At 40.6% G+C, this 25,565-nt stretch overlaps 1 protein-coding gene across 1 annotated transcript in view; it reads right to left on the reverse strand.

The window, feature by feature from the left end:
- Positions 1–14,926: 14,926 nt before the first annotated feature.
- Positions 14,927–25,565, reverse strand: part of LOC112851106 (uncharacterized) — a 76,269-nt gene continuing 65,630 nt past the window's right edge. Inside the window, exon 6 of the mRNA XM_025914644.2 lies at positions 14,927–18,659. Within this exon, the coding sequence (XP_025770429.1) occupies positions 16,687–18,659 (1,973 nt within the window). The 3' untranslated portion in view covers positions 14,927–16,686. The remainder of the gene's footprint in view (positions 18,660–25,565) is intronic.

Below are 25,565 nucleotides of genomic sequence, written 5' to 3' on the forward strand. Positions count from 1 at the left end.
CACAAGATCCAACATCCTCTTGGCTATAAAAGAGTCACATTAAATCTAAGGACACACATAAGATGCAAGTAAAAGGAGGTAAAAGCATATTTCTGGGGTGCCTGGGGGGCTCAGTCGGTTAAGCGTCCGACTTCAGCCAGGTCACGATCTCGCGGTCCGTGAGTTCGAGCCCCGCGTCGGGCTCTGGGCTGATGGCTCGGAGCCTGGAGCCTGTTTCCGATTCTGTGTCTCCCTCTCTCTCTGCCCCTCCCCCGTTCATGCTCTGTCTCTGTCTGTCCCATAAATAAATAAAAACGTTGAAAAAAAAATAAAAAAAAAAATAATGAATAAACATTGAAAAATTTTAGAATGTCTCTCATGTTGGTATCAGGTGTTGTGATGAACTTTCTGAGCGGTTCATACAGCGAGCAGCTTCCCCATAGGTAACCTGTTGTGGTAATTTTTCCTCAGCTTCAGCTTGCAGAGCTTCAAAAAAAGAAGTTTTAGTTCTCATGATTCCAAGGCAAAAAGGAAAAAGTTCAAGACGTTAATTTGGGGAGTTGTTGCTAGATACTGGAAAAAACTAGAATTCAGGATTTTTTAAGGACTAGCAGAAAGCTCCAGACAGAACCCACAGGGATGCTTTACCACCTTCCATTAAAAACAAATAAACAGGGGCGCCTGGGTGGCTCAGTCGGTTAAGCTTCCGACTTTGGCTCAGGTCACGAAATCATGGTTCATGAGTTTGAGCCCTGCATCGGGCTCTGTGCTGACAGCTCAGAGCCTGGAGCCTGCTTCGGATTCTGTGTCTCCCTCTCTCTCTGCCCCTCTCCCACTCGTGCTCTGTCTCTGTCTCTTAAAAATGAATAAATGTAAAAATAAAATTTTTTTAAAGGACAATTCGGGCAAATGGAAACCAAAAGAGGGCATGGGTGGCCATACTTATATCAGACAAATATACATTAAGTTCATACAGTGTCAGAACAGAAAAACGACATTATATGTAGATAAAAGAATGAAATTACCCAGGTACTAGAACAATTATGTGTGTACCTAACACCAGAGATCTCATATATATGAAGCCCAAAAGACAGAAGTGAAGCAAGAAATACACAGCATCAGCACAGTAGCAGAGGGTAATACCTCGATTTAACTGGATAGAAGGACCACATTCAAGTCCAAGAAGGAGAGTACTTGAACAATGTTATAGACCAATTACATATAATGGACGTAACACAGATCACTCCACCAGGCAAGAACAGAATACACAATCTTCTCAATCACACACGGAACATCCTCTATTAGAGACAATCTGTTTGCCTTCAAAACAAGTTAACAAATTTGCTTAGGCCTTCTTGAATTTTTTTTTTTTTTTTTAAGTAGAGGCTTGAACTCACAACCCTGATATCAAGACCTAAGCTGAGATTGAGAGTCAGATGCTTAACCAACTGAGCCACCCAAGTGTCCCCAAAACAAGTTAACAAATTTAAGATGATGAAATCATACCAGTGTCTTCTTTGACCACCACATAAAGAAACTAAGAGTGAATAGCAGGTGGAAAATTGGAAATTCCACAAATACTTGGAAATTGAACAATGCACTCTGAAACAATCAATGGGTCAAAATGAAATTAAAAAAAAATAATAACCAGTAAATACCTTGAGACTAAGGAAATCAAATGCAATATATTCACACATATGGAAACCAGAGAAAGTAATTTTAAGGAAACAGTGGAGTGAAAAGGCAACCTGAGAAATGGAAGGAAATTTTTCGCAGAGCCTCCAGAGCATAATGAATTAACATCTAGAATATATAGAGAACTCTTGCAACAACAAACACAAAGCAACTAGCATGATTAAAAACTGGACAAAGGATTGAATGGACATAATCCAAGGAAGGTACACAAATGGACCAGCACAGGAAAGATGCTCAAAATCATTATTCATTAGAGAAATACAAATCAAACAGTGAGTTGTCACTTCATACTTGTTCACTCCCACTATTAAACAAGAACAAAAAAGCTACATGTGTTGGAAAGGAAGAGGAGAAATTGGAACCCTATGGACTGCTAGAGGAAATGCAAATGGTGCGACCACTATGGAAAACAGACTGGAGTTTCCTCACAACTTTTGAAATCATGTTATCGTGTGATCCAGCCATCCCACTTGAGACTATATAATCAAAAGAATTCAGAATAGGATCCGCAAGAGATATTTGCACAAGCAGATGGGCAGCAGCATTATTCAGAAAAGCTAATAATAAATGCAAGCAACAGAAATGTTCATGAATGGATAAAGAAAATATAGCATTTAAATGCACTAGCATCATATTCAGCTTTGAAAAAAGAAACACATCTTGTCGTTTTATACAACATGGTTAAAAAGTGATGATATTATATTAAGTGAAATCTATGAGTCACAAAGAGAGATACAGTATGATTTCATTTAAGTGGCTAAATTAATGTCTTGAACCTCATGAAGAAGGAAGGAAGGAAGGAAGGAAGGAAGGAAGGAAGGAAGGAAGGAAGGAAGGAAGGAAGGAAGGGAGGGAGAGAGAAAGAAGGAAGGAAGGAGGGAAGGAAGGAAAGGGAGGGAGGGAGAGAGAAAGAGAAGGAAGGAGGGAAGGAAGGAAGGACAGAAGGGAGGAAGGAAGGAAAAGGGGGGAGGTAGGGAGAGAGAGAAGGAAGGAAGGAGGGAAGGAAGGAAGGAAGGGAGGAAGGGCAAGCAAGCGGCTTAGAGTAGAGACAAATGTGGAAGTGGCTGCTTTAACAGATATGGAGTTTCAGTTTTGCAAGATGAGAAAATTCAAGAGGTGGGTTTTGCAATAATGTAAATACACTTAATACTTCAGTTAAAAACTGTTAAAATGGTAAATTTCATGGCATATATTTTGGACCACAATTAATAATAATTTATGACACCTAAAATTGATACAGAGATAAAAGTTTAACAAAATGACGTTCAATTCAAAACGGTGTTTCTCTCCCAAAGAGAATATGAATTCATTCCCAAATAGATTATGACATTCATTCTATTATGACAACTCACCCGGGATAAAACAGGATAAAACAACCACCGACAACTAACCAAAAAACAAACAAACAAAGGGGCGCCTGGGTGGCGCAGTCGGTTAAGCGTCCGACTTCAGCCAGGTCACGATCTCGCGGTCCGTGAGTTGGAGCCCCGCGTCGGGCTCTGGGCTGATGGCTCGGAGCCTGGAGCCTGTTTCCGATTCTGTGTCTCCCTCTCTCTCTGCCCCTCCCCCGTTCATGCTCTGTCTCTCTCTGTCCCAAAAATAAATAAACGTTGAAAAAAAAATAAATAAAAAATAAAACAAACAAACAAAGTTAAGTCATGAAACAACAACGTACGGGTAATATTTACACAAATAAATTTACACATAATTTTATTGGCAAGTGACATATGGCTGATTGCTATTTGAATTAAACCCTACACTGTCCTCAACTGCAATGAAAATTGTTATTCCAGATTACAAAACATAGATGAAAAACAAAAGCACAATTAATTAATGATGTGGCAACTATCATTAAAAAGGAAGCTCTCGGGTGCCTGGGTGGTTGACTCAGTTCAGCATCTGACCCTTGGTTTCAGCTCAGGTCATGATCTCGAAGCTCCTGGGATTGAGCCCTGTGTGGGGCTCCATGCTGACCGTGTGGATGATGCTGACCGTGTTTGAGATTCATGCTCTCCCTCTCTCTGTGCCCCTCGTCTGCTCATGGGCATGCGTATGCTCTCTCTCTCTCTGTCTCTCTCTCTCAAAATAAACTTAAAAAATAGAAAGCTTTGTTATTGGATTGCAAAACAAGATTCAGTAAAATGTTAACTGAAAAAATTCTGAATAAAGCATACAAAGGATCCTTCTAGATACCATAAGTTTAAGATTTTTCTTAATGTTTGTTTTTGAGAAAGAGAGAGAGACAGACAGACACAGAGTGTGAACAGGGGAGGGGCAGAGAGAGAGAGGGAGACACAGAATCCTTAGCAGGCTCCAGGCTCTAAGCTGTCAGCACAGAGCCTAACGTGGGGCTCAAATTCACAAACTGCAAGATCATGACCTGAGCTGCAGTTGAAGGCTTAACCGACTGAGCCACCCAGGCGCCCCTAACTATAATTTTTAAATGGAGTGGGCACTCAAGCAAGCATTTGAAACAGTAGCATGTTATATGCCATAAATTGCTCAGAAAATTCTTTTCACTGAATCATAAAATGCTCTAATAAAAATTTTACAAGCATTAAATGACACTACAGAATGTTATTAGAGACACTCACACTTTTACACAGAATGCCAAGGCTGTAATTCATCCTTTACAAGCAACAACAGGGGCACGTCGGTGGATCAGTCATTTAAGTATCTGACTCTTGATTTCAGCTCAGGTCATGATCTCATGGTTCCTGGGATAGAGTCCTGTGTCAGGCTCTATGCTGACAGTATGGATCCTGCTTGGGATTCTCTCTCTCTGTCTGTTCCCTGCTCATGCTTACCTGCTCTCTCTTTCTCTCTCAGAATAAATAAACTTTTTTTTTTTTAATTTAAATAGAAGTAACAGGAGCACCTGGGTGGCTCAGTAGGTTGGGCATCTGACTTGGCTCAGATAATGATCTCACAGCCTATGAGTTCAAGCCCCGCATTGGGTTCTGTGCTGGCAGCTCAGAGCCTGGAGCCTGCTTCGAATTCTGTGTCTCCCTCTCTCTCTGCCCCTACCCTGCTTGCACTCTGTCTCTCTGTCTCTCAAAAAAAATGAATAAACATTAAAAGTTTTTGAAAAAAAAAAAAGGGAATGTGAGTTTTGTTACAGATTCTTTAATTTTTTTTTTCAACGTTTATTTATTTTTGGGACAGAGAGAGACAGAGCATGAACGGGGGAGCGGCAGAGAGAGAGGGAGACACAGAATCGGAAACAGGCTCCAGGCTCTGAGCCATCAGCCCAGAGCCCGATGCGGGGCTCGAACTCACGGACCGCGAGATCGTGACCTGGCTGAAGTTGGACGCTTAACCGACTGCGCCACCCAGGCGCCCCACAGATTCTTTAATTTTCAATCCAATATTGTCCTCATTAGAGAAGAAAGGCTATTATAGAATTCTAGAAAATAATTTCCCCAAAACATTGTTATTTGAGGAGTTTGAATGGAATGATTTTTTTTTTTTAACATTTATTTATTTTTGAGAGAAAGAGAACACAAGCAGGGGAATGTCAGAGAGACAGGGAGACACAGAATCTGAAGCAGTCATCCCTTTTTTAAAAAATTTTTTAATGTTTATTTACTTAGAGAGAGACAGAATGTGAGCAGGGGAGAGTCAGAGAGAGAGAGAGAGAGAGAGAGAGAGAGAGGGAGAGAGAATCTGAAGCAGGCTCCAGGCTCCAAGCTCTCAGCACAGAGCCTGACGCGGGGCTCAAACTCACAAGCCATGAGATCATGACCTGAGCCGAAGTCAGACGCTTAACTGACTGAGCCGCCCAGGCGCCCCCAAGAGCATGCAACTCTTAATCTCAGGGTTGTGGGTTCAAGCCCCATGTTGGGCATTGTGCCTACTTAAGAGGAAGAGACAAGGAAGGGAAGGAGAAGGAAACAGAATCCCAAGCAGGTTCAACACTGTTAGCACAGAGTCAGACGTGGGGCTCGAACTCACGAACCGTGAGATCATGACCTGAGTCAAAGTTGGAAGCTCAACTGAATAAGCCACCCAGGAGCCCCTTGAATGGAATGATTTTTATGGCAATTATGGGTTCTACTAGAATATGAAAAATGGAAGCTACAATCCTTTTTGAACATTTACTATTACTACATTAGTAGTGTAACAATTTTTATAAGTTAATGCAAAAAAAAAAAAAAAACCCACCAAAATAATTTGAGACCAAACATAATACTTTTTCTCCTTTACGACAGTATTTTACCAAACAACCAATAAATGGAAGAAACTAGGTTTTAACCAAGATTATCTGGTCTAGAGTTTATCTAACATGGCACACACATCTATATACAGAGACTACCTTAAAGCAATGTTCTGTAGGGGCCAGGGGCATGCTGCTCCAACATGGGACATTTTGGCATGAAAATTCTGGGGGCGGGGGGGGGAATAAAGGCAACTGACACCCTGTGGGCCCAAGAAAACCTTTTTATCCTCTCCCTTTACTATGTAGAAGAATCTAAATTGGGGATCTTTCAAAGAATAAGTATTATCACCAGAGACAAATTTTATCTGAGTGACTGTGTGAAAGGGCAAACATCTAATTACCAAACATCTGCTTTTATTATAGCCCTGTGAAGGGCATTTCTCCACCGCGAAGTCCCAGACCCTCCTCCTTAGTTCAGGACGACATATATACCCCATTTTGCCTGATTGTCTTTGGGATTTCTGTGTCTGTGAGGGTTCCTTATATTTATGAAATTTAATTTGATCTTCTCCTGTTAATCTGTCTCATTTCAGTTGGATTCTCTGTCCAGGTAGAAGGACCTGAAAGCGGAAATAAATTCACACTCCCTGAGAGTATCAACACACAATTGGTCCAATGAAGCCACCAGCATTGATCTTGTCAGTTCAGATGAAAGAATGCACAGGTCATACTGCCCCCAGGCACAGATGTACCAGCCAAGGAACATGTAGTCTCGACTCAAGAGATAGGAATGTAACCCCACTAGTTTACAAGGGATTAATCAGCACTACCTTGCAGATATAACTACCAGATGCATCCAATAAAACCTTTACCATAAAGAAAAAAGACACTTTTCTGATTCACGGTTTTTTGAGATGGAATACACCTCTATGATATCAGGTAAAGTGGCAGCAGAAGTTATCAAGTAACATCTCCTAACATGGCCTCAGGGGTCTCCAATCGATGGCATCCACCTTTTCAGTGCCAATGAACCAAACTGTGCCCTTGGGCTCTCTAAGCAAGAGAAATTGATCATAAACCAAACTGAAGTTTCAGGCAAGGTTTCATTGCATCTTGTGCTTGAGAAGAAGGGACGCAGCACAAGGAAAGTGTCACAAGGGACACAGCACAAAGAAAAGTGTAGAGGCCAGGGAGAGTCCTTCTTGGCGCACGCTGGTTTGGACCAGTCTTTGCCAGTGTTCATAGTAAGCATCCTCCCTCTGAAGTCCTGCAACATAAACTACTCGAGATGCAGAGTTTTGTTTGTTTGTTTGTTTGTTTTTGTTTTTTTCCCTAGTGGAGGGAGTCAAACAATGTTGGATTTCATGGTCAATGTTAAGGGGGCCTGAATCTAGCCCATGCTCTGTCTCATCAGAGGACTGTTGAACTCAATTTTCCCCTTAAAAGCCTTCACTTGCAAGCCACTGGGGAGTTCAAGACTTTTGAGCATTAGCTCCTCCTTCTCCTGGGTGGGTCCACACAAATAAACAGCTTAAATTTGTTCACTGCAAAAGGCCAGTGTATGATTTTATGGCTTGCTGCACATGGTGGACAAACTCATTTGCTTTGGTTACTATTTTGGTGAGCATAAAGGGAACCCAGTCCCATGTGGATGTTCTGCCCATGATCCATTGGCCCCTGCCAGTGGGGGCATCTCAAGGTCCCATTGTGAGAAGGGAGATGAATCATTTTCAGAAATACCAAATAAAAGCTGTGCAGTCTAATTAATAATAGGTTTACAACCTATTGGAAATATGTACAGACTCCCCCCTCCCCCCACATTGGAGTCCCAAATGCTTAGACACTTCACTTCCTTGTTCTTCTTCCCCACTCCATTTAGTGGTCTTATTTTTGTGGGTTTTGCAATAAGCATGAGCCAAAGAACAGAGGGAGGAGGGACTGAAAGTCCCTGTGTCACCTCAGAGAATGCACCCTTTTTTGAGTCAGACTACTTTTTGCCCTACCTGGGCACAAGCAACTTTGGGTAAGGCTGTAACCTCTGTAATGCTCAGCCAATGAGGAACCAGGGGAGGGACTTACCTGTAGTGCTCAGCCAATGAAGAATCAGGGGAGGGACTTGCATGCTAGGAGATAAACTGTCTGCTGTGACTGCGCCCTGTGTGCCTATCCTGCAGAAACCCTCTTGCAAGTACGTTGAGTAAAGCCTTTCTTCACTGTGATCTGAGTCTCCTCATCCCTCCTTTGATTGGGTTGACGGGCTTATTTCTCACACCATCCAGGAACTTCCTAGAAACTTGTTCTGGGGACAGTTTTGAGACACTCACCACTGAGCAGATCTGGTTGATCTATGGCGTTTTTTTGTTTTTTGTTTTAAAGAGATCTGCTATCATTTTTCTATTTCTTTTTTTTCCACTTTCACTTTAGGCCATAAAATCATACCATTTCTATTATTTGTGATGAGCTGGGGGACAATAGAAGTGTTCGAATTTAACTTATCCTAATAGTAAGGCAATGAAGTGCAATGGAAGGCTGAATGCTAACTGTAAATGTTTTTTTGTAACATAACATTTCAAACCTGCTTAAATCCAGAGAGATTTTCTTAATACACAATTTGATTTGCACGGCAATAAAATATTAGATATATAACAATACAGATGAAGAAACAAGAATTTAATTTGTAGTGAAATAATTATTAGATACATAAAGTACACACAGTGAAAACAGGTCACAGCAAAGTGAGACGTCATTTTGCTCGGTCACTAAAGCTCCTGACACGTCCAATATCATACCATCAAATTTATCGTTCTTGCTGATAGAGCAGAACACAAAACAAATATGGATCCCAGAGCTGACTTTCAGAGTTTCCAGCATAGATAACTCACTACAGTGATCCAATTTGGAAATCAGTTGGGACCAACAAATCACTGCATGAAGGAGTGAATGAGGTCCTTTATCCTTAATGTCACCAGCTAGGATTATTATGTTTCTTGGATTTTGTTGAAAGGATTTCGTATTTTCTCAAATACTGAAGAGAAATATATTTCACCTCTGAGCCCTACACTAGCATTTATGTGCTTTAGTCTTGAATATAGAAGAATAATGAATTTTAAATTTTATTTTATACATTTATATAGTCTAGATGGTATTGGCCTGAGGAATATAACTGCCCAGCTGTACAACATTCAATCTTAAAAATAGGGCACCTGGGTGGTTCGGTTGGTTAAGTGTCTGACTCGATTTTGGCTCAGGTCATGATCTCAGGGTGCTGTGAGATTGAGCCCTACATCAGATTCTCTCAGCCCCTTCTCCCCCCTCTAAAAATAAATATTAGAAAACTTAAAAAACTAAAAATAATGGGGTGCCTGTGTGGCTCAGTCAGTTAAGCGTCCAACTTCAGCTCAGGTCATGATCTTGCGGTTTGTGGATTCAAGCCCTGCATCGTACTCTGTGCTGACAGCTCAGAGCCTGGAGTCCGCTTCAGATTCTGGGTCTCCCTCTCTCTCTCTCTCAAAAATAAACATTAAAAATTTTTTCAACTAGAAATAATTCTAAAAACAAAAATAGATTCAAGAGAAGTTACTAGGAAATGCTGACATACTATATATATATATATATATATATATATATATACACACAAATTTTTAGTTTGCTATATCCCATTATAGGAGGAACAAATATAATGCGTTTATAAAGGAAGGGGTTTTTTAGGACTCAAATATTAATTTGTAACCCTTTTGCATTTGTTCTGAAATAGACACACCAGAAAGGTCACCTTCCCAAAATTGTGTCCGTTTGGCCTCAAACTACAAATATGTACCTAAGCAAAACTTTAAGCCAGAAGTAATTGTTCTATTTTACAAGTACAAGATAAAATTTATAATTAAACGGTCACAAAACAAAACAAACAAAAAAAAGATTTAAGCGGACTATGCATCAAAAATTTAGTTTTAAGGAGACCATGAAGCAAGATGCGAAATAACTTGACTATGGTGCTTTCATTGTCCAGTGAGAGAAATAAGGCATCGGACTGGAAAAACTTCTTTTGATAAACAGTTAGTATGTGATGACACCAGACATTTTTTATTAGAGTTTCATCATACTCATTTTAGTGAGGACTTGTACTCTTCTGGTTTCAGAATCTAAGAGGCTTTGTGGTTCTGGGTCTGTGCTTGTGTTGTTTCTTGACTGGCAATGGGGACTGTTTCTGATCTAACTCCCCATGTGCAGTCCATTAGCCGCATGTTACACAATAGGCTGGTGTTCAGTTAGAACTCTAATAAAGGATGATCATTTTCCTTTGTAATACTGCATGGCCGCCATACACTGTAGAGTCAGGAAAGAACAGATTGCAGGTCTGTGGCAGAGATGACTCTTCCTCTTAGAAATTTAAAAGTCTTTGGGCACCTGGTGGCTCAGTTGGTTGGGCGACTGACTTCGGCTCAGGTCATGATCTCACAGTTTATGAGTTCAAGCCCTGTGTCGGGCTCTGTGCTGACAGCTCAGAGCCTGGAGCCTGCTTCAGATTCTGTCTCCCCCTCTCTCTGCCCCTCCCATGATCCTGCTCTGTCTCTCAATAATAAATAAATGTTTAAAAAAAAAATCTTTTTAAAGAAATTTAAAAGTCTTGGCGTGCCTGGGTGGCTCAGTTGGTTAAGCGTCCAAAATTGGCTCAGGTCATGATCTCACAGTCCATGAGTTCGAGCCCCACATTGGGCCCTGTGCTGATGGCTCAGAGCCTGGAACCTGTTTTGGATTCTGTGTCTCCTTCTCTCTCTGCCCCTTCCCCCTTGTGCTCTGACTCTCTCTCTCTCTAAAATAAACATTAAAAAAAAAGAAATTTAAAATTCTTCAGTCTTGCCAATGTAAATGCTTGATGCATTCTGTAGATGAGATTCTGAATGAATCCCAAGACAAAGGACATTAGCTCTTCTCATTAGACAGGGACAGAGTCAACAGCACCCAGCAGCCATCCCACAGGGATTCCCATTCATGTCACAAATAATTTAGTTACTCTCTCAGGGGAACCATAGAAGAATCAGCCACTTAACATGCTGAGCACTTTGAATTTAGGCAGGCTAAGTGCAGAGAAAACCAAGACACAAAATATAATGAACCAATTCCAGGAGCAAATTTTTGCAGGAGCAACATCACTCTAGTTAGCACATTCATTCACAGCTAAAACCCCTTAGGTAGTGTTGAGCACCTAAACCCACTAGGAATCAAAATAAATCACTAAAATGGGGAAAAGGATGGAGACAATTGTTGGAGACCTTCCAACAATCTGGTGGGAACTCGTGTTTAACACACATGGAGAACATGTTTGCAATATCTAAATAGAGTTGTACTAAGGATGATTTGAATGCTCAAGTGGCCTGAATGAGGACCCTTGAAATACTTAACGTGTGTACTTATGCATCCACCTCCAGAGAGCCATCTATTCAACTAAACAAATTGAGTGGGACACATATTTTGACTGCTTCTTGTAAGTTTAAAAAAAAAAAAAAAACCCACAAGATAGTATCAATGCAGTAAACAAATAAGGAACCCTCTGAAATCGTGGCAAAAACTGAGCTCAAAAAACCAACTCCTCTAGAAGTACTTCCTATTGCTCCACCATGTTTTTCTACTTGAAATGGAATGCCAAGAAATGAGGCATTTAAGTCAAATCCTGTCGGAGAACAAGGATTCTTGTTGCCTCAAAGATCCTTCTAGCTGGACTAAGAATCAAATTGACATGAGACAGGTTAACAGACCATCAAATTTAATAGGTGTATATACAGGGAATCCACATAGAGGTGGAAATTCCAAAGACTGTCAGGCAAGATGAGGCACTTATGTCATCCAGAACTAAGGAAAAGGGGGTAGGCGCCTGGAGCTTCCTAGGAAAGGAATGCACTTCACAGGGTGAGAAGAGTATGTATTTGGTAACTAGAAGCTTGTCCTACCTCACAGATGTGTCACTCAGATAAACTTTATCTTGGTTAGTAACTCTTACTGTGGGAAAAGCCATACAACTTAGACTCTTCTGTGTGGTTAAGGGAGGGGGAAAGTTCTCTTGAGCCCACAAGTTCAAAGTACCTTCACCTCAAATTATCAACGGGACAAAGTGGCATATTGTGGCTGAGAGGAGGGGTGGGGGCAGGCGGAGCAGGTTGTCCTAAACCACTTCAGTTCCCCCATCTGCAACTTCTATGGTAGTTCACATATTAAAACTTGACCTGGTAGGTTTTTCACACCCTCGATCTGGTACTTTGGTCCTGACAATAGGTCAGTTTAATTAGTCGAAGTTTCACGAGGCAAGGATTCAGCTGTATTTTCAAACTAAGCCTTGTAGTTTCAAGTAGTGTTATTAAATGAGGCATTTATATGAGAACAAATCAACTATTGCTAATAGTCACTGAGAGTTTCTGAATTCTGGAGGCAACCCGTAGGGAGAAAAGATAAATGTTTCAATTTGTTTACAAGGTAGGTTTTGTGAAACTCCTGCAAGTCAGTTAAGAGAAAATGTTTGCTTAAATCTGCAAAAAACACAACTATTTTTTAAAGGTTTTATTTAAATTCCAGTTAGTTAACATACACTATATTAGTTTGAGGTGTACAAGTGATTGTATAATTCCATACAACACCCAGTGCTCAACACAAGTGCGCTCCGTAACTCCCACCACTTATTTAACCCGTGCCCCCACCCACCCACCTCTATTCTGGTAATCATCAGTTTCTTCGATACAGTTAAGTCTATTTTTTGATTTGCTTCTTTTTTCCCCATTTGCTTGTTTCTTTATCACACACGACTGAAATCAGACGGTAGTTCTCTGATTTTTTTTCGTTTATACAATACTCTACCTCCATCCAGGTCAGTGCAACTGTCAAGATTTCATTGCTTTTTATGGCTGGGTAATATTCCGTTGTGTACATAGACGGTATCTTTCTTATTCGTTCGTTAGTCAGTGAACACTTGTGCTGGACTGTTTGAATCAAAAATGCTCACTGCCACTAATTCTCCAACTTCAACAATTCTGTGCCTTGGAAAGAATCAGAACACTATACTCATCATGGGCTGACTGAAGACAGGAAGGTCCCTCACAGCAATGCATCAGCTTCCCTAAAACGTCACCCACGTAGAGTGGATCTAACCATAAATGGGCTTATATACCTGGGATATTAGTGCTTTCATGAGACCAACCACAGCACATGACTTGCTGATCCTATTAGTGTCCAGAAGGCTTCATCTCCAAAATTTACTCTTATATGTGACATTTTATAGCTAGGCCCACACCTGTGCACCATTCATTACCCCCTCCTCCATCCACTGTCACTGATCTATGTCTGGGCAATCACAGTAATTGCCATCCAAAATCTGTTCTTCAGTAACACACAATTCGACTGAATCATGAAGATAAAAGATGAATTTCTTAATCCTCAGAAACTCACCCCATTTCCAAAATCCTCATCTCTGTGACATTTACTCATTAGATGACACCACCAAGAGCTGCCTATGACTTTGGTGACAAAAGGGAGCCACCTCCAGTTCCCTTGCCACATTGAAAGGGTACCTCACATTTTCATTTCATAGGTCTTCTCTCTCTAAAGATGGTGTCATGGTCACGTTTTACTTACATTCTCATTCCACATCCCAGTGCTAAATGTCTGAATTAATACTGTGCCCCACTGGGGGCACCTGGGTGGCTCAGTTGGTTGAGCAACCGACTTCGGCTTGGGTCATGATCTTGCAGTTTGAGTTTGAGCCCCGCATCGGGCTCTGTGCTGACAGCTCGGAGCCTGGAGCCTGCTTTGGATTGTTTCCCCCTCTCTACTCCTCCCCAGCTCACGCTCTCTCTCTCTCAATGATGAATAAACGTTAAAAAAATAATTTAATGGGGCGCCTGGGTGGCGCAGTCGGTTAAGCGTCCGACTTCAGCCAGGTCACGATCTCGCGGTCCGTGAGTTCGAGCCCCGCGTCGGGCTCTGGGCTGATGGCTCAGAGCCTGGAGCCTGTTTCCGATTCTGTGTCTCCCTCTCTCTCTGCCCCTCCCCCGTTCATGCTCTGTCTCTCTCTGTCCCAAAAATAAATAAACATTGAAAAAAAAATTAAAAAAAAAAAAAAAAGATAATTTAATAAAAAAAAAAAGTACCGTGTCCCACTGGCCAAACATCTCTATGATCGCATTTAGGATTTCAGTGAGGACATTCTAGCCGCCAACACAGGCAGAAAATGTTTTTGATGCCTATGTAGCTGGAAACAAAAATGAGGAAAAACAGAACTGGAGATCTAGAGATAACTAGGAAATAAAACAAAGTCAGTTGTGTAACTCAAGTGTCTTCTCTCCACAGGCAGAATTTATGCCAATTCTTCATCCTGTTATCTAGCTCTTACCTGGGGCTATATCACTCCCATTGGAATGTTTCCCTACTTATGGGTATCTACTACTCAACCAGTATTGTCATACATACATGCTTACTTCATGTTAAGTATCAAAACATTCCCCCCCCATGACTGGGGGCACATACCTTTATTTGGGGCCATAATGTGGTGCTTTAGAATCCCTGCGCAAGGTCCAGACTGGGTCATTGACTACAATAGGTTTAGGTAAATTCTGTGGGAATCTTCTCTAAGGGACACACAAGGGGAAAAGTTGAGGGGGGGGGGGGGGGGAAGAAGTTATATCAGAAGTTACACTAGGGGTCGCCTGAGTGACTCAATCCGCTAAAGGACTCAGATCATGATCTTAAGGCTTGTGAGTTTGGCCCAGGTTGGGTTCTGCCCTGCTGGCACAGAGCCTGCTTGGGGTTTTCTGTCTCCGTCTCTCTCTGCCCCTCACCCTCTCTCTCTCAAAATAAATAAATAAACAATAAAAAAAAAAAGTTACACTAACTTGTGACTCTACAGGGTGTTATCTAGGGACCATACTAGTGAGAAAAGGCCGGTGTTAGTTCAAGTCCCTGCGAAACTACTGGCTATACAAAATGGCTGCCAGGTGGCACCAACATGGAGTCCTTGAGCTAAACGGTCTATAATACCTCTATATAATCTATAATATATCCGTGTACTATCCCACTAGTCCCGAAAAGGAGAAAATGATACAATTGAGAAACTAGGGAAAAAATAATCACACATTATTTAAACTTTAAAGCCACTGAGAAAATGGATTTCTAGGTGTATTATTCCACTCCATTACAAATACGTGATACATATCATCAGTTTCCTACAACCTTAAATAAAAATGAGAGGTTAACATTGGTGGTGGGATAATACTTCATTCATTACACATCCATGCGAACACGTGAAAAACCATTATGTTTTAGTAACTAAAATATATTAAGTTCACAAATAGACTAAGTAATGCATTCCAAATCCACTCTATAACCCTTCTTCAAAATACAGAATACAGGCATTCAAAAAGCATTGGTCTCCTGATATAATGATGTGGAAATAGTACTTTCCATAATTTTCAGGCCTGAGGTCCTTCTTAAAAAATGTCTATCTAAAAATCATATGCCGTTTGGGGGAAGCATTTGCTATCCTTTCTGACATCTGTGAGGATTGATCCATTTCAACCACATCAACTGACATTCTCTACATCGAATTTTAGCTGTTATGAAGATACACCAGTATTTTACAAGACTGCCATGTCTTTTTTCTTAAATACCAGTTGGTAAAATAAAAAATACTTATCATATTCGGGAAAGGTTTTACTTTGAATAAATGGAGAAGATTGATGTTCTGAACACCTATCTCATTATAAGCAGAAATAGCATCTCCATTTAGATTTTCTTCATATTGTACATCAGACTGTCCTCCATCTTCCATGAAAATTTAGGTATGCAGGAGTCCCACCTAATGAAAGACATCTCCTATCTTTGATGCATCAACAATCAGCCACATACTTTCACACACCCACTAGGAATGAATTCTGCGATTTGAGAGTAGAAATACAATAATACTTGCTAGTCAAATATCTCAGGGTCAATGTAAGAAAAAAAAACACACTGAAATTAATTATACCTATGCAAAAATCCATCCACTTAAGCTTTTGAAGCATATTAGCATATATATTATCTAAGTGTTTAGCTTGGTATTTTTACTTATAATGAGTATTTTGATGTAATGTCTAAATAGGTTGACTGACATAATGCTTGCCACTTGATTTGTCACCTCTATTGACATTTGATATTCAATTAAATATTTTCCTAAATATTTATATCTTTCAAGTCACTTTCCTCTATGCACTCTGGTGTTTGCTAAAATGTACATTAAAATGAAGGTCTTTGCTCATTCATTACATTTTCAGGGATTGAATCTGGTGTGCATTTGGATTCCGGTTAAAGGCACTGCAACTTTCTCTACATGTTACGGTTTCTAAACTGTTAAGATAGCTATGATGTTGAACAAATTGTGAGTTTCGGCTACAGGATTGCCACATTCTTTACTTCTGTAATGTTTCTCCTCAGCATAAAGTCTGTGATGCTCAGTAGGGTTGAGCCTAAAAGTCTTACCAGATTCTTTACATTGGTAAATTTTTCCTCCAGTATTAATTCTGTGATGTTGAATGAGGCTTGACCTCTGATTAAAGGGCTTCCCAAATTCTTCATATTTGCAAACTCCTCTCCAGTATAACTTCTCTGTTCAGGAGTCAGGGTTTAGCATTGCTTAAAGGTTGGGCTACATTCTTGACATTTGTATGGTTCCTCTCCAATAGAATTCTCTGATGTGGAGTAAGGGCTGAGAAGTCCTTAATAGTTTTCTCATTCTTTAGATTTGTAAGGTTTGCTCCAGTGTGAATTCCGTGATAATGAGTAAAGGTTAACCAGAGATTAAGTGTTTGGCCACATTCTTTACTTTGGTAAGGTTTCTCTTAAGTGTGTATTCTGTGATGTTGAATAAGATGTGAATACTGGATAAAGGTGTGGCCACATTCTTCACATTTGTAAGGTTTCTCTCCAGTATGAATTCTGTGATGTCGAGTAAGGTTTGAGTGCCTGTTAAAGGCCTGGCCACATACTTTACATTTATAAGGTTTCTCTCCAGTATGGACTCTGTGATGTCGAGTAAGGTATGAGTGCCTGTTAAAGGCCTGGCCACATTCTTTACATTGGAAAGGTTTCTCTCCTGTATGAATTCTGTGATGCTGAGTAAGGTTTGAGTGCCTGTTAAAGGCCTGGCCACATTCTTTACATTGGAAAGGTTTCTCTCTAGTATGGATTCTGTGATGTTGATTAAGATGTGAGTGCTGGTTAAAGGCCTGGCCACATTCTTTACATTTGAAAGGTTTCTCTCCAGTATGAATCCTGTGATGTCGAGTCAGGTTGGAGTGCTGGTTAAAGGCCTGGCCACATTCTTTACATTGGTAAGGTTTCTCTCCAGTATGGATTCTGTGATGTTGGGTAAGGTATGAGTGATGGTTAAAAGCTTGGCCACATTCATTACATTGGTAAGGTTTCTCTCCCGTATGAATTCTGTGATGTTGAGTAAGGTTGGAGTGCTGGATAAAGGCTTGGCCACATTCTTTACATTGGTAAGGTTTCTCTCCAGTATGAGTTCTGTAATGGTGAGTAAGGGTTGTGTGCTGCCTAAAGGCCTTGCCACATTCTTTACATATGTAAGGTTTCTCTCCAGTGTGAGTTCTGTAATGTTTACTAAGGATTGAGTGCCATTTAAAGGTCTTGCCACATTCTTTACATTGGTAAGGTTTCTCACCTGTATGAACTCTGTAATGACCAACAAGGGTTGCATGCTGGGTAAAGGCCATCCCACATTCTTGACATTTGTACGGTTTTTCTCCCGTATGGATCCTGTGATGTTCAGTAAGATGTGAGTGCCTGGTAAAGAGTTTTCCACATTCATTACATTTGTAAAGATTCTCTCCAGTATGAATTCTGTGATGTTGAGTAAGGCTTGAGTGGTGGATAAAGACCTTGCCACATTCGTTACAAATGTAACTTTTCTCTCCAGCACCGATTGTCTTATGTATATACAGTCTTGATGACTGACTATACATGTTCCCAGGTTTATTACGTCTGTATGAGTTTTTTCCCACATGCATTCTCTGATGATCAATAACATTGGAGGTCTGGTTAAGAGCTTTGTCACATTCATTATATTTATAAGGATTCTCTCCCATATGCATACTCTTATGTATAATAAGGTTGGAGCCTTGATAAAAGACTTCCCATTTATTACACTCAAAATGGTTCTCTGGAAAATGAGTAATCAGATGTTTATTAACATTTGACCCCTGGATAAATATCTTCTCAGATTCACTGTATTGAGCAATTATGTTTTCATTGAAAATGCTCTGGTAGTTTTGCAGGGTTGACTCCTCGGTGAAGGAACTCTCAAACTGATACCACATAGCGCTTTTTTCTTCATTTTTAAATCCCTGATTTTCAGAAATATTGGACTGAAAGGTCAATGCAAACCTATTTTCAAAATGGTTCAAATAATTATTTTCAGCCTGGACTAGGTAATTTTCTAGATTTTCCAAATTTGGATTCTGCATATACGTATCTTTGATCATTGGATTTGAACCATTGCTTACAGAAACACAAGGCTTTGCAGAAGTAGTTGACTTAAAAAGGGATGTCGTCCAGAATGTTTTATATCCTTCACCGTCTGGGGCGGTGAGATTCTCATAATGGGCAGTTATCTCTGTTTGGATACGTCCTTCATATCTCGGATGCTCTGCACTCTCTCCATCATTGTCCCAGTCTATCATTAAGTGTAAATTCTCAAGGGCACTCTGTTTATATCTACCCAGTGACACATTCTGAAAACAAGATTCTATGCACGGCTTTGGCAGCAAGCTCTGGGTGTCATTTGAAGATACGGCTGAAAGAGATCAAATAACAGAAAAATAAAATCATTTTTATCCAACTACTGTCAGATAAATACACTGACCAGTTCTAACATGCAAAATTAAAATCGATCGGAGAACTTCAGCAAGACGGTTGAGAAGCAATCATCAGGACCTCATTCTGCCGGCACACAGAAATTTGCATATAACGTGCTGACCACGTAGCCTAAGAGATCATTCTGGAGTACCGTCACCTGTAGTACACGTCGCTTTTCTATATGGCAAAAAGTCAGAAGTACCGTTTGAGAACAAAATTAGCAGAAGGAAGGAAATCTAAACATCAACCACAAATGAACAAAACAGGATATAGCAAAAAGGGGACAGTGTCAACAAGAAAAGGAGCTGGTGTTCAGAAAAGATCAACAAACATGACAGACCTGTAACTAAATCAGCGAAGGACAGAGAAGACCAAGTACAATCAGAAGCGAAAGCAGACACATTAAAACTGATATGACAGAGGGGCGCCTGGGTGGCTCGGTCGGTTAAGCGTCCGACTTCAGCTCAGGTCATGATGTCGCGATCCGTGAGTTCGAGCCCCGCGTCGGGCTCTGTGCTGACAGCTCAGAGCTTGGAGCCTGTTTCAGGTTCTGTGTCCCTCTCTCTCTGACCCTCCCCTGTTCATGCTCTGTCTCTCTCTGTCTCAAAAATAAATAAACGTTAAAAAAAAATTTTTTTTAATAAAAAAAACTGATATGACAGAAACAAAAATAATTATAAGAGGTGACCATGCCCACAAATAGGTATCCAAAAAAAAAAAAAAAAAGAAAGAACCGGTGTATATGGGGTGCCCAAATGACTCAGTTGGTTAAACATCTGAAATGGCTGAGGTCAACATCTCAGGGTTGTGAGACAGAGGCCCACCTGGGGCTGCCTGAGGAGTGTGGAGTCTGCTTAAGATGCTCTCCCTCTATCTCTGCCCCTCCCCTGCTCTCCCACCCCTGTACTTTCTCACTCTAAAAAAAAAATTAAATTAAATTAAATTGACTTCTGGGGAGCCTGGGCGGCTCAGCCAGTTTAATGTCTGACTCGGTTTCAGCTCAGGTCATGATCTCACAGTTTGAGGAGTTCCAGCCCCATGTTGGACACCATGTTGACAGTGCAGAGCCTGCTTGAGATTCTCTTGTCTTCCTCTCTCTGCTCCTCCCCAAGTTGCACTCTCTTTCTCTCTCAAAATAAATAAACTTAAAAAAAAACTTACTTGTAAAAAAATAAGTATAAATTTCAAAAGGTGTAACATACCCGACTCCATCATGGAGAAATATATAAAAATAAAATAAAATAAAATAAGAAATATATATAATTTTTGAGACAGGGACAGAATGCGAGCTGGGGAGGGGCAGAGAGAGAGAGGGAGACACAGAATACAAATCAGGCTCCGGGTTCTGAGCTGTCAGCACAGAGCCCAACATGGGGCTCAAACCCACAGGCCGTGAGATCATGACCTGAAGTCGGACGCTTCACTGAGCCACCCAGGCGCCCCTATATATATATTAAAAAAAAAAAAATCTCAACCTGCCAACAGCTAAGTAGATTAGATTGATAAAGAAATGTTATGGGGCGCCTGGGTGGCGCAGTCGGTTAAGCGTCCGACTTCAGCCAGGTCACGATCTCACGGTCCATGAGTTCGAGCCCCACGTCAGGCTCTGGGCTGATGGCTCAGAGCCTGGAGCCTGTTTCCGATTCTGTGTCTCCCTCTCTCTCTGCCCCTCCCCCGTTCATGCTCTGTCTCTCTCTGTCCCAAAAATAAATAAACGTTGAAAAAAAAAAATTAAAAAAAAAAAAAAAAAGAAATGTTATTTTTCTTTTAAGCTTATTTGTTTTGAGAGGGAAAGGAAAGTGGGGGGGAGGGGGCAGAGAGGGAGGGAGAATTTCAACCAGGCCCCAGGTTGTCAACGCAGATCCTGATGCAAGGCTCGAACCCAGGACTCGAGATCATGACCTGAGCTGAAGTCTGATACTTAACCAACTGAGCCACCCACGAGTCCTACTAAAGAAATTTCTACAAACTTTCAACAATGAAAGGTCCTCTGCCAGATGATTCATTTAATGAGAAACAGATGAAACAATGAGAACGTGCTTCCAATCTCCTCCAACATTTCCAAGAAGTGAAGATAAATTATCAAAACACTCTCTGTGACACGACAATCACCTGGTTATCAAAGCCAAAGGAAGACACTACAAGTACACAAGATTACAAAGTACTACCTGTGAGGAATATTCAATACAAAGTCCACAATAAATTAAAGCAAAATGAATCAAAAACACACTTCAATATTTTACAACATAATCAAGTGGGAATTCTTCCTGTAACTCAAGGGTGTTTCAACTTACAGAAATCAAGAAATTTAAGACTGCACATTAACCAAGAGAAGATCAAACAGGACATGATGCTCTTAATTGTCGCAGAACAAGAGTGTGTGACCATATTGGAAAGCGTTTCATGATTTACAACACTCAATAGTAGGAACAGAAGGAAACTACCTCAACCTAATAAAGAATACAAACATACAAAAGTTGAAATCTAACATATTCAAAGATACAAGACTGAAAGTTTCTCCTGTGTGATCATAAACAAGGTAAGGAAGCAACTTCACCACTTCCGTTCGACAAAGTACTGGAATATTCTAGTCAGAACAGTTAGGCAAGAAAACATACAAAAAAGGAATCCAATATAAAAAGTAAAACTATCTGTTCACAGATGACATGATCTAAGAAAATCCTCAAGAATCCTTATTTCTTTTTTCTGTTATTTTATTTTTTTGGTCATTCCTTGTATTGTTTATTTCTGCTAATTTTTCCCTGCTAGGAAACCCATTTTCAAACTTTTTTATGCTATAAATGCTTATGTTAAGAAAAATTTCAGCAGCACCTGGGTTCAGTCAGTTAAGCATCCAACGTCAGCTCAGGGCATGATCTCACAGTTCATGAGTTCGAGTCCCGCTCCATGCTGACAGCTGGGAGCCTGAAGCCTGCTTCAGATTCTGTCTGAGTCTCCCTCTCTCTCAATCTATCCCTCCCCAGCTTGCGTGCTCTCTCTCAAAAATGAACAAACATTAAAATAAAAAAAAAGAAAAATTTCAGATAAACAACTTAACACTACACTACAAGGAAGTAGGAAAAGAACAGAGCTGAGGAAGGAAATGACAAAGAAAAATTAAAAATAAATAGAGATCAGAATAAGCAAAAACATAAGACTGAAAGTAACACAATTTCCATCAAAATCCCAACGCCATTTTTGGCAGGAAGATCAAAGTCTGTCCTAACATTTATATGGATTTTACAGAATGACACATACACAGAACAATCCTGAAAATACATCGAGATCATGTTGCTGGCAGCACACTTCCTGATTGAAAGCAACTACAAATCCGTAGCTATAAAAATAATGAACTACAAACATAAAGAGAAGCATAGAGGAATGGAAACACGTAGGTGAGTCACATGCGTACTTCTCCAGTGTTAACGTGTATGAGAACAAAGTGGCAATCTTGTTAAAATTCATATTCTGCTTTGGATTTGTAGGTGGGTTCCAAGTCTCCACATTTCTTATAAGCTTGAAAGTGATGCCAACCTTTGGCTCAAGAGCCATATTTCTGTTTCTTTTCTTTTTAATTTTTTTTAAAAAAAAAATTTTTTTTTTCAACGTTTATTTATTTTTGAGACAGAGAGAGACAGAGCATGAACAGGGGAGGGGCAGAGAGAGAGGGAGACACAGAATCGGAAACAGGCTCCAGGCTCTAAGCCATCAGCTCAGAGCCTGACGTGGGGCTCGAACTCACAGACCGTGAGATCGTGACCTGGCTGAAGTCGGACGCTTATCCGACTGCGCCACCCAGGCGCCCCTCTTTTCTTTTTAATTTTTAACGTTCATTCATTTTTTGAGAGAGAGAGAGACAGAGCATGAGTGGGGGAGGGGCAGAAAGAGAGAGACAGAGTCCAAAGCAGGCTCCAGGGCTCTGAGCTGTCAGCACAGAGCCCAATGCGGGGCTTGAACTCATGAACCACGAGATCATGACCTAAGCCAAAGTCGGATGCTTATCGGACTGAGCCACCCAGATGCCCCAAGAGCCACAGTTTTAGGTTCCAAAAATAAACATAAAAAAAAGAAGAAATCGTGGATGACTGTGAACTTAAAGACTATTGTAGAAATTACAAGGTTTTTTTTTTTTGTTTTTGTTTTTTGAGACAGAAAGAGACAGAGTATGAACGGGGGAGGGTCAGAGAGAGGGAGACACAGAATCTGAAACAGGCTCCAGGCTCCGAGCTGTCAGCACAGAGCCCGACGCGGGGCTCGAACTCACAGACCGCAAGATCATGACCTGAGCCAAAGTCGGACGCTTAACCGACTGAGCCACCCAGGTGACCCTAGAAATTACAACTTCTAACGTCGAGAACAGAAACAATGGTTCTCGAACATTTCCTACACACTGTATACCATTATAACACTTTTTCATAAACGTACCCATGAATCCACAGTAACCTATGAGAACTGTTCATCTTTCAAAAGACTCTCTTGACAAAACTTCAGTAATAGCAGAACCTGAGTTTTAGCCCAGACTGCCTGCCTGTGAATTCACCTAAGAGAAACAGGCAGACCGTTGTACAGACACAACCTTCAAGGAGATTCACAGGTTTCAAAGTGACTGTGGGAATGGAAACACAATTAAACCACAGAACTGATCCACTCCAAGAGGTAATTGAGGATAAAACATAAAACACAAAAATTCCAAATTTCAAGAAAGGAATAAAAATGGGGTGCCTGGGTGGTTCAGTTACAGCTCAGGTCACGACCTCACGGTTCGTGAGTTCAAGCCCCCACACTGGGCTCTGTGGTGACGGCTCAGAGCCTGGAGCCTGCTTGGGATTCTGTGACTCCCTCTCTCTTTGCCCCTCCCCCGCTTACGCGCTGGCGCTTTCTCTCTCAAAAATAAACATTATAAAAATTTTTAATAAGAAAATAATAAAATAAACCATGTTTTTAAAAAGAGCATGCTCTAATTTCTAGCTAAAGCAATACGTGACTCAGCACAGTGTTCACAGAAAAGAAGAATTAAATGTCAAATTAGTTTCTTAGTATGAATACAGGAAAACATAATAAATAATAAAAAATAGAATATAAGGAGGGGCGCCTGGGTGGCTCAGTCAGTTGGGCAGCTGACTACAGCTCAGGTCACGATCTCGCGGTCCATGAGTTCAAGCCCCGCGTCAGGCTCTGTGCCAACAGCTCAGAGCCTGGAGCCTGCATCTGATTCTGTGTGTCCCTCTCTCTGTCCCTTCCCTGCTTGCTGTCTCTCTCTCAATCTCAAAAATAATAAACGTTTTTTTTTTAATTTTAAATAGAATATAAGGAAAAATACAAAAAATGGAATATAAGTAAAAACATGAAAATCTTGGTAAATCCAAATCCCAGTATCTACATTAGAATATTAATTCTTCACCTAATCAAATTGTTAAAGTGTGAATAACTTGGATGATGCCACTTCCAAGAAGCAAAAACACCAGTAACTAAAGAAATCTTTTTTAATGTTTGTGTATTTTGACAGAGAGGGAGAGAGGGTGGGTAGAGACAGAGAATACCAAACAGACTCCATACTCAGCATAGAGCCCGACGTGGGGCTGGATCTTAGGACCCCGAGATCACAACCTGAGTTGTCAAGAATCAGTGGCTTAACTAAATGAACCACCCTGTCCCCTAAAGAAATCTTTCTTAGTGTTCTTCTCCAATTCAGAAGGAAGAAGTGAAATGTAGCAATTAAACTATATGGAATTGGATACACTCCCTGAACAATTCTTTCCATATTCAAATTAATTTTGAACACGTCATTTTGTGCAAACTGTTCTAAAAATCCCTGACCAAGTTATATGAGCAACAACTAATATACAGCCGAACAAGGAAAACAGAGATGTTATACAATTAATAGCTAGGTAGACAAGACAGGATTTGCCTGGAGAGATTTTCAAACCAAGACACATGAGATTTAAGAGAAATAACTTCAATACAATGTAGAGAAAATTATTCCCATTAGGTATCTCTTAACATTTTTGTTTGCTAGAAAACCATCAATTTTTAAATATATTTTAGAGAAAGACAGAGACAGAGTGCAAGCAGGGGAGGGGCAGAGAGACAGAGACAGAATCTGAACCAGGCTCCAGGCTCTGAGCCATCAGCACAGAGCCTGAAGTGGGGCTTGAACTCACGAAAAGTGAGAGCATGACCTGAGCTGAAGTCAGACACTCAACCGAGCCACCCAGGTGCCCCTAAAATCATCAATTTTGAAATTTGGAAATTATCTCTTTTGATGCAATATTTCCTTTCCTACTGAAGATCTAGGTACAAACACCCACAAACATAGGCACACGTGAACTTCTTTCTAGTTAGTTCTGGGACTCCAAAACCTATCTTTAGCTTAATATAACCTATTGCATTCTGCACATATCAAAACCAGAAAAATCTGTGTTCTCTATGCTCACAGAAACAAGAGCAAAGAAAAATAGGAAAATTTTATAAATAGCGATTGAGAATTCAGTCGGTATGGCTTAGAATTCTTTTAATTTCAAAAGCACTCTCAACAAACCACTACAAGATCACAGTAGGAGTCTTGGTCAAATACCCATTATAAGCATTCAAGAGTCTTTCTTGGGGCGCCTGTGTGGCTCAGTTGGTTAAGTGTCTGACGTCGGTTAAGGTCATGATCTCATAGTTTGTGACTTCGAGCCCTGCATCAGGCTCTGTGCTGTCAGTGGAGAGCCTGCTTGGGACCCTTTCTCTCTCTCAAAATAAAATAAACTTAAAAAAAATTAAAGAAATAAAAGAGAATCATTCTTCTTCTGATAGAATGATCTGTGAGTTCTGCTTCCCATGCTTTACAAACGGAGGCTAA

Source organism: Puma concolor, chromosome E2, assembly GCF_028749965.1.
Source record: "Puma concolor isolate L17-30 chromosome E2, mPumCon1.1.hap2, whole genome shotgun sequence".
Lineage (NCBI taxonomy): Eukaryota > Metazoa > Chordata > Mammalia > Carnivora > Felidae > Puma > Puma concolor.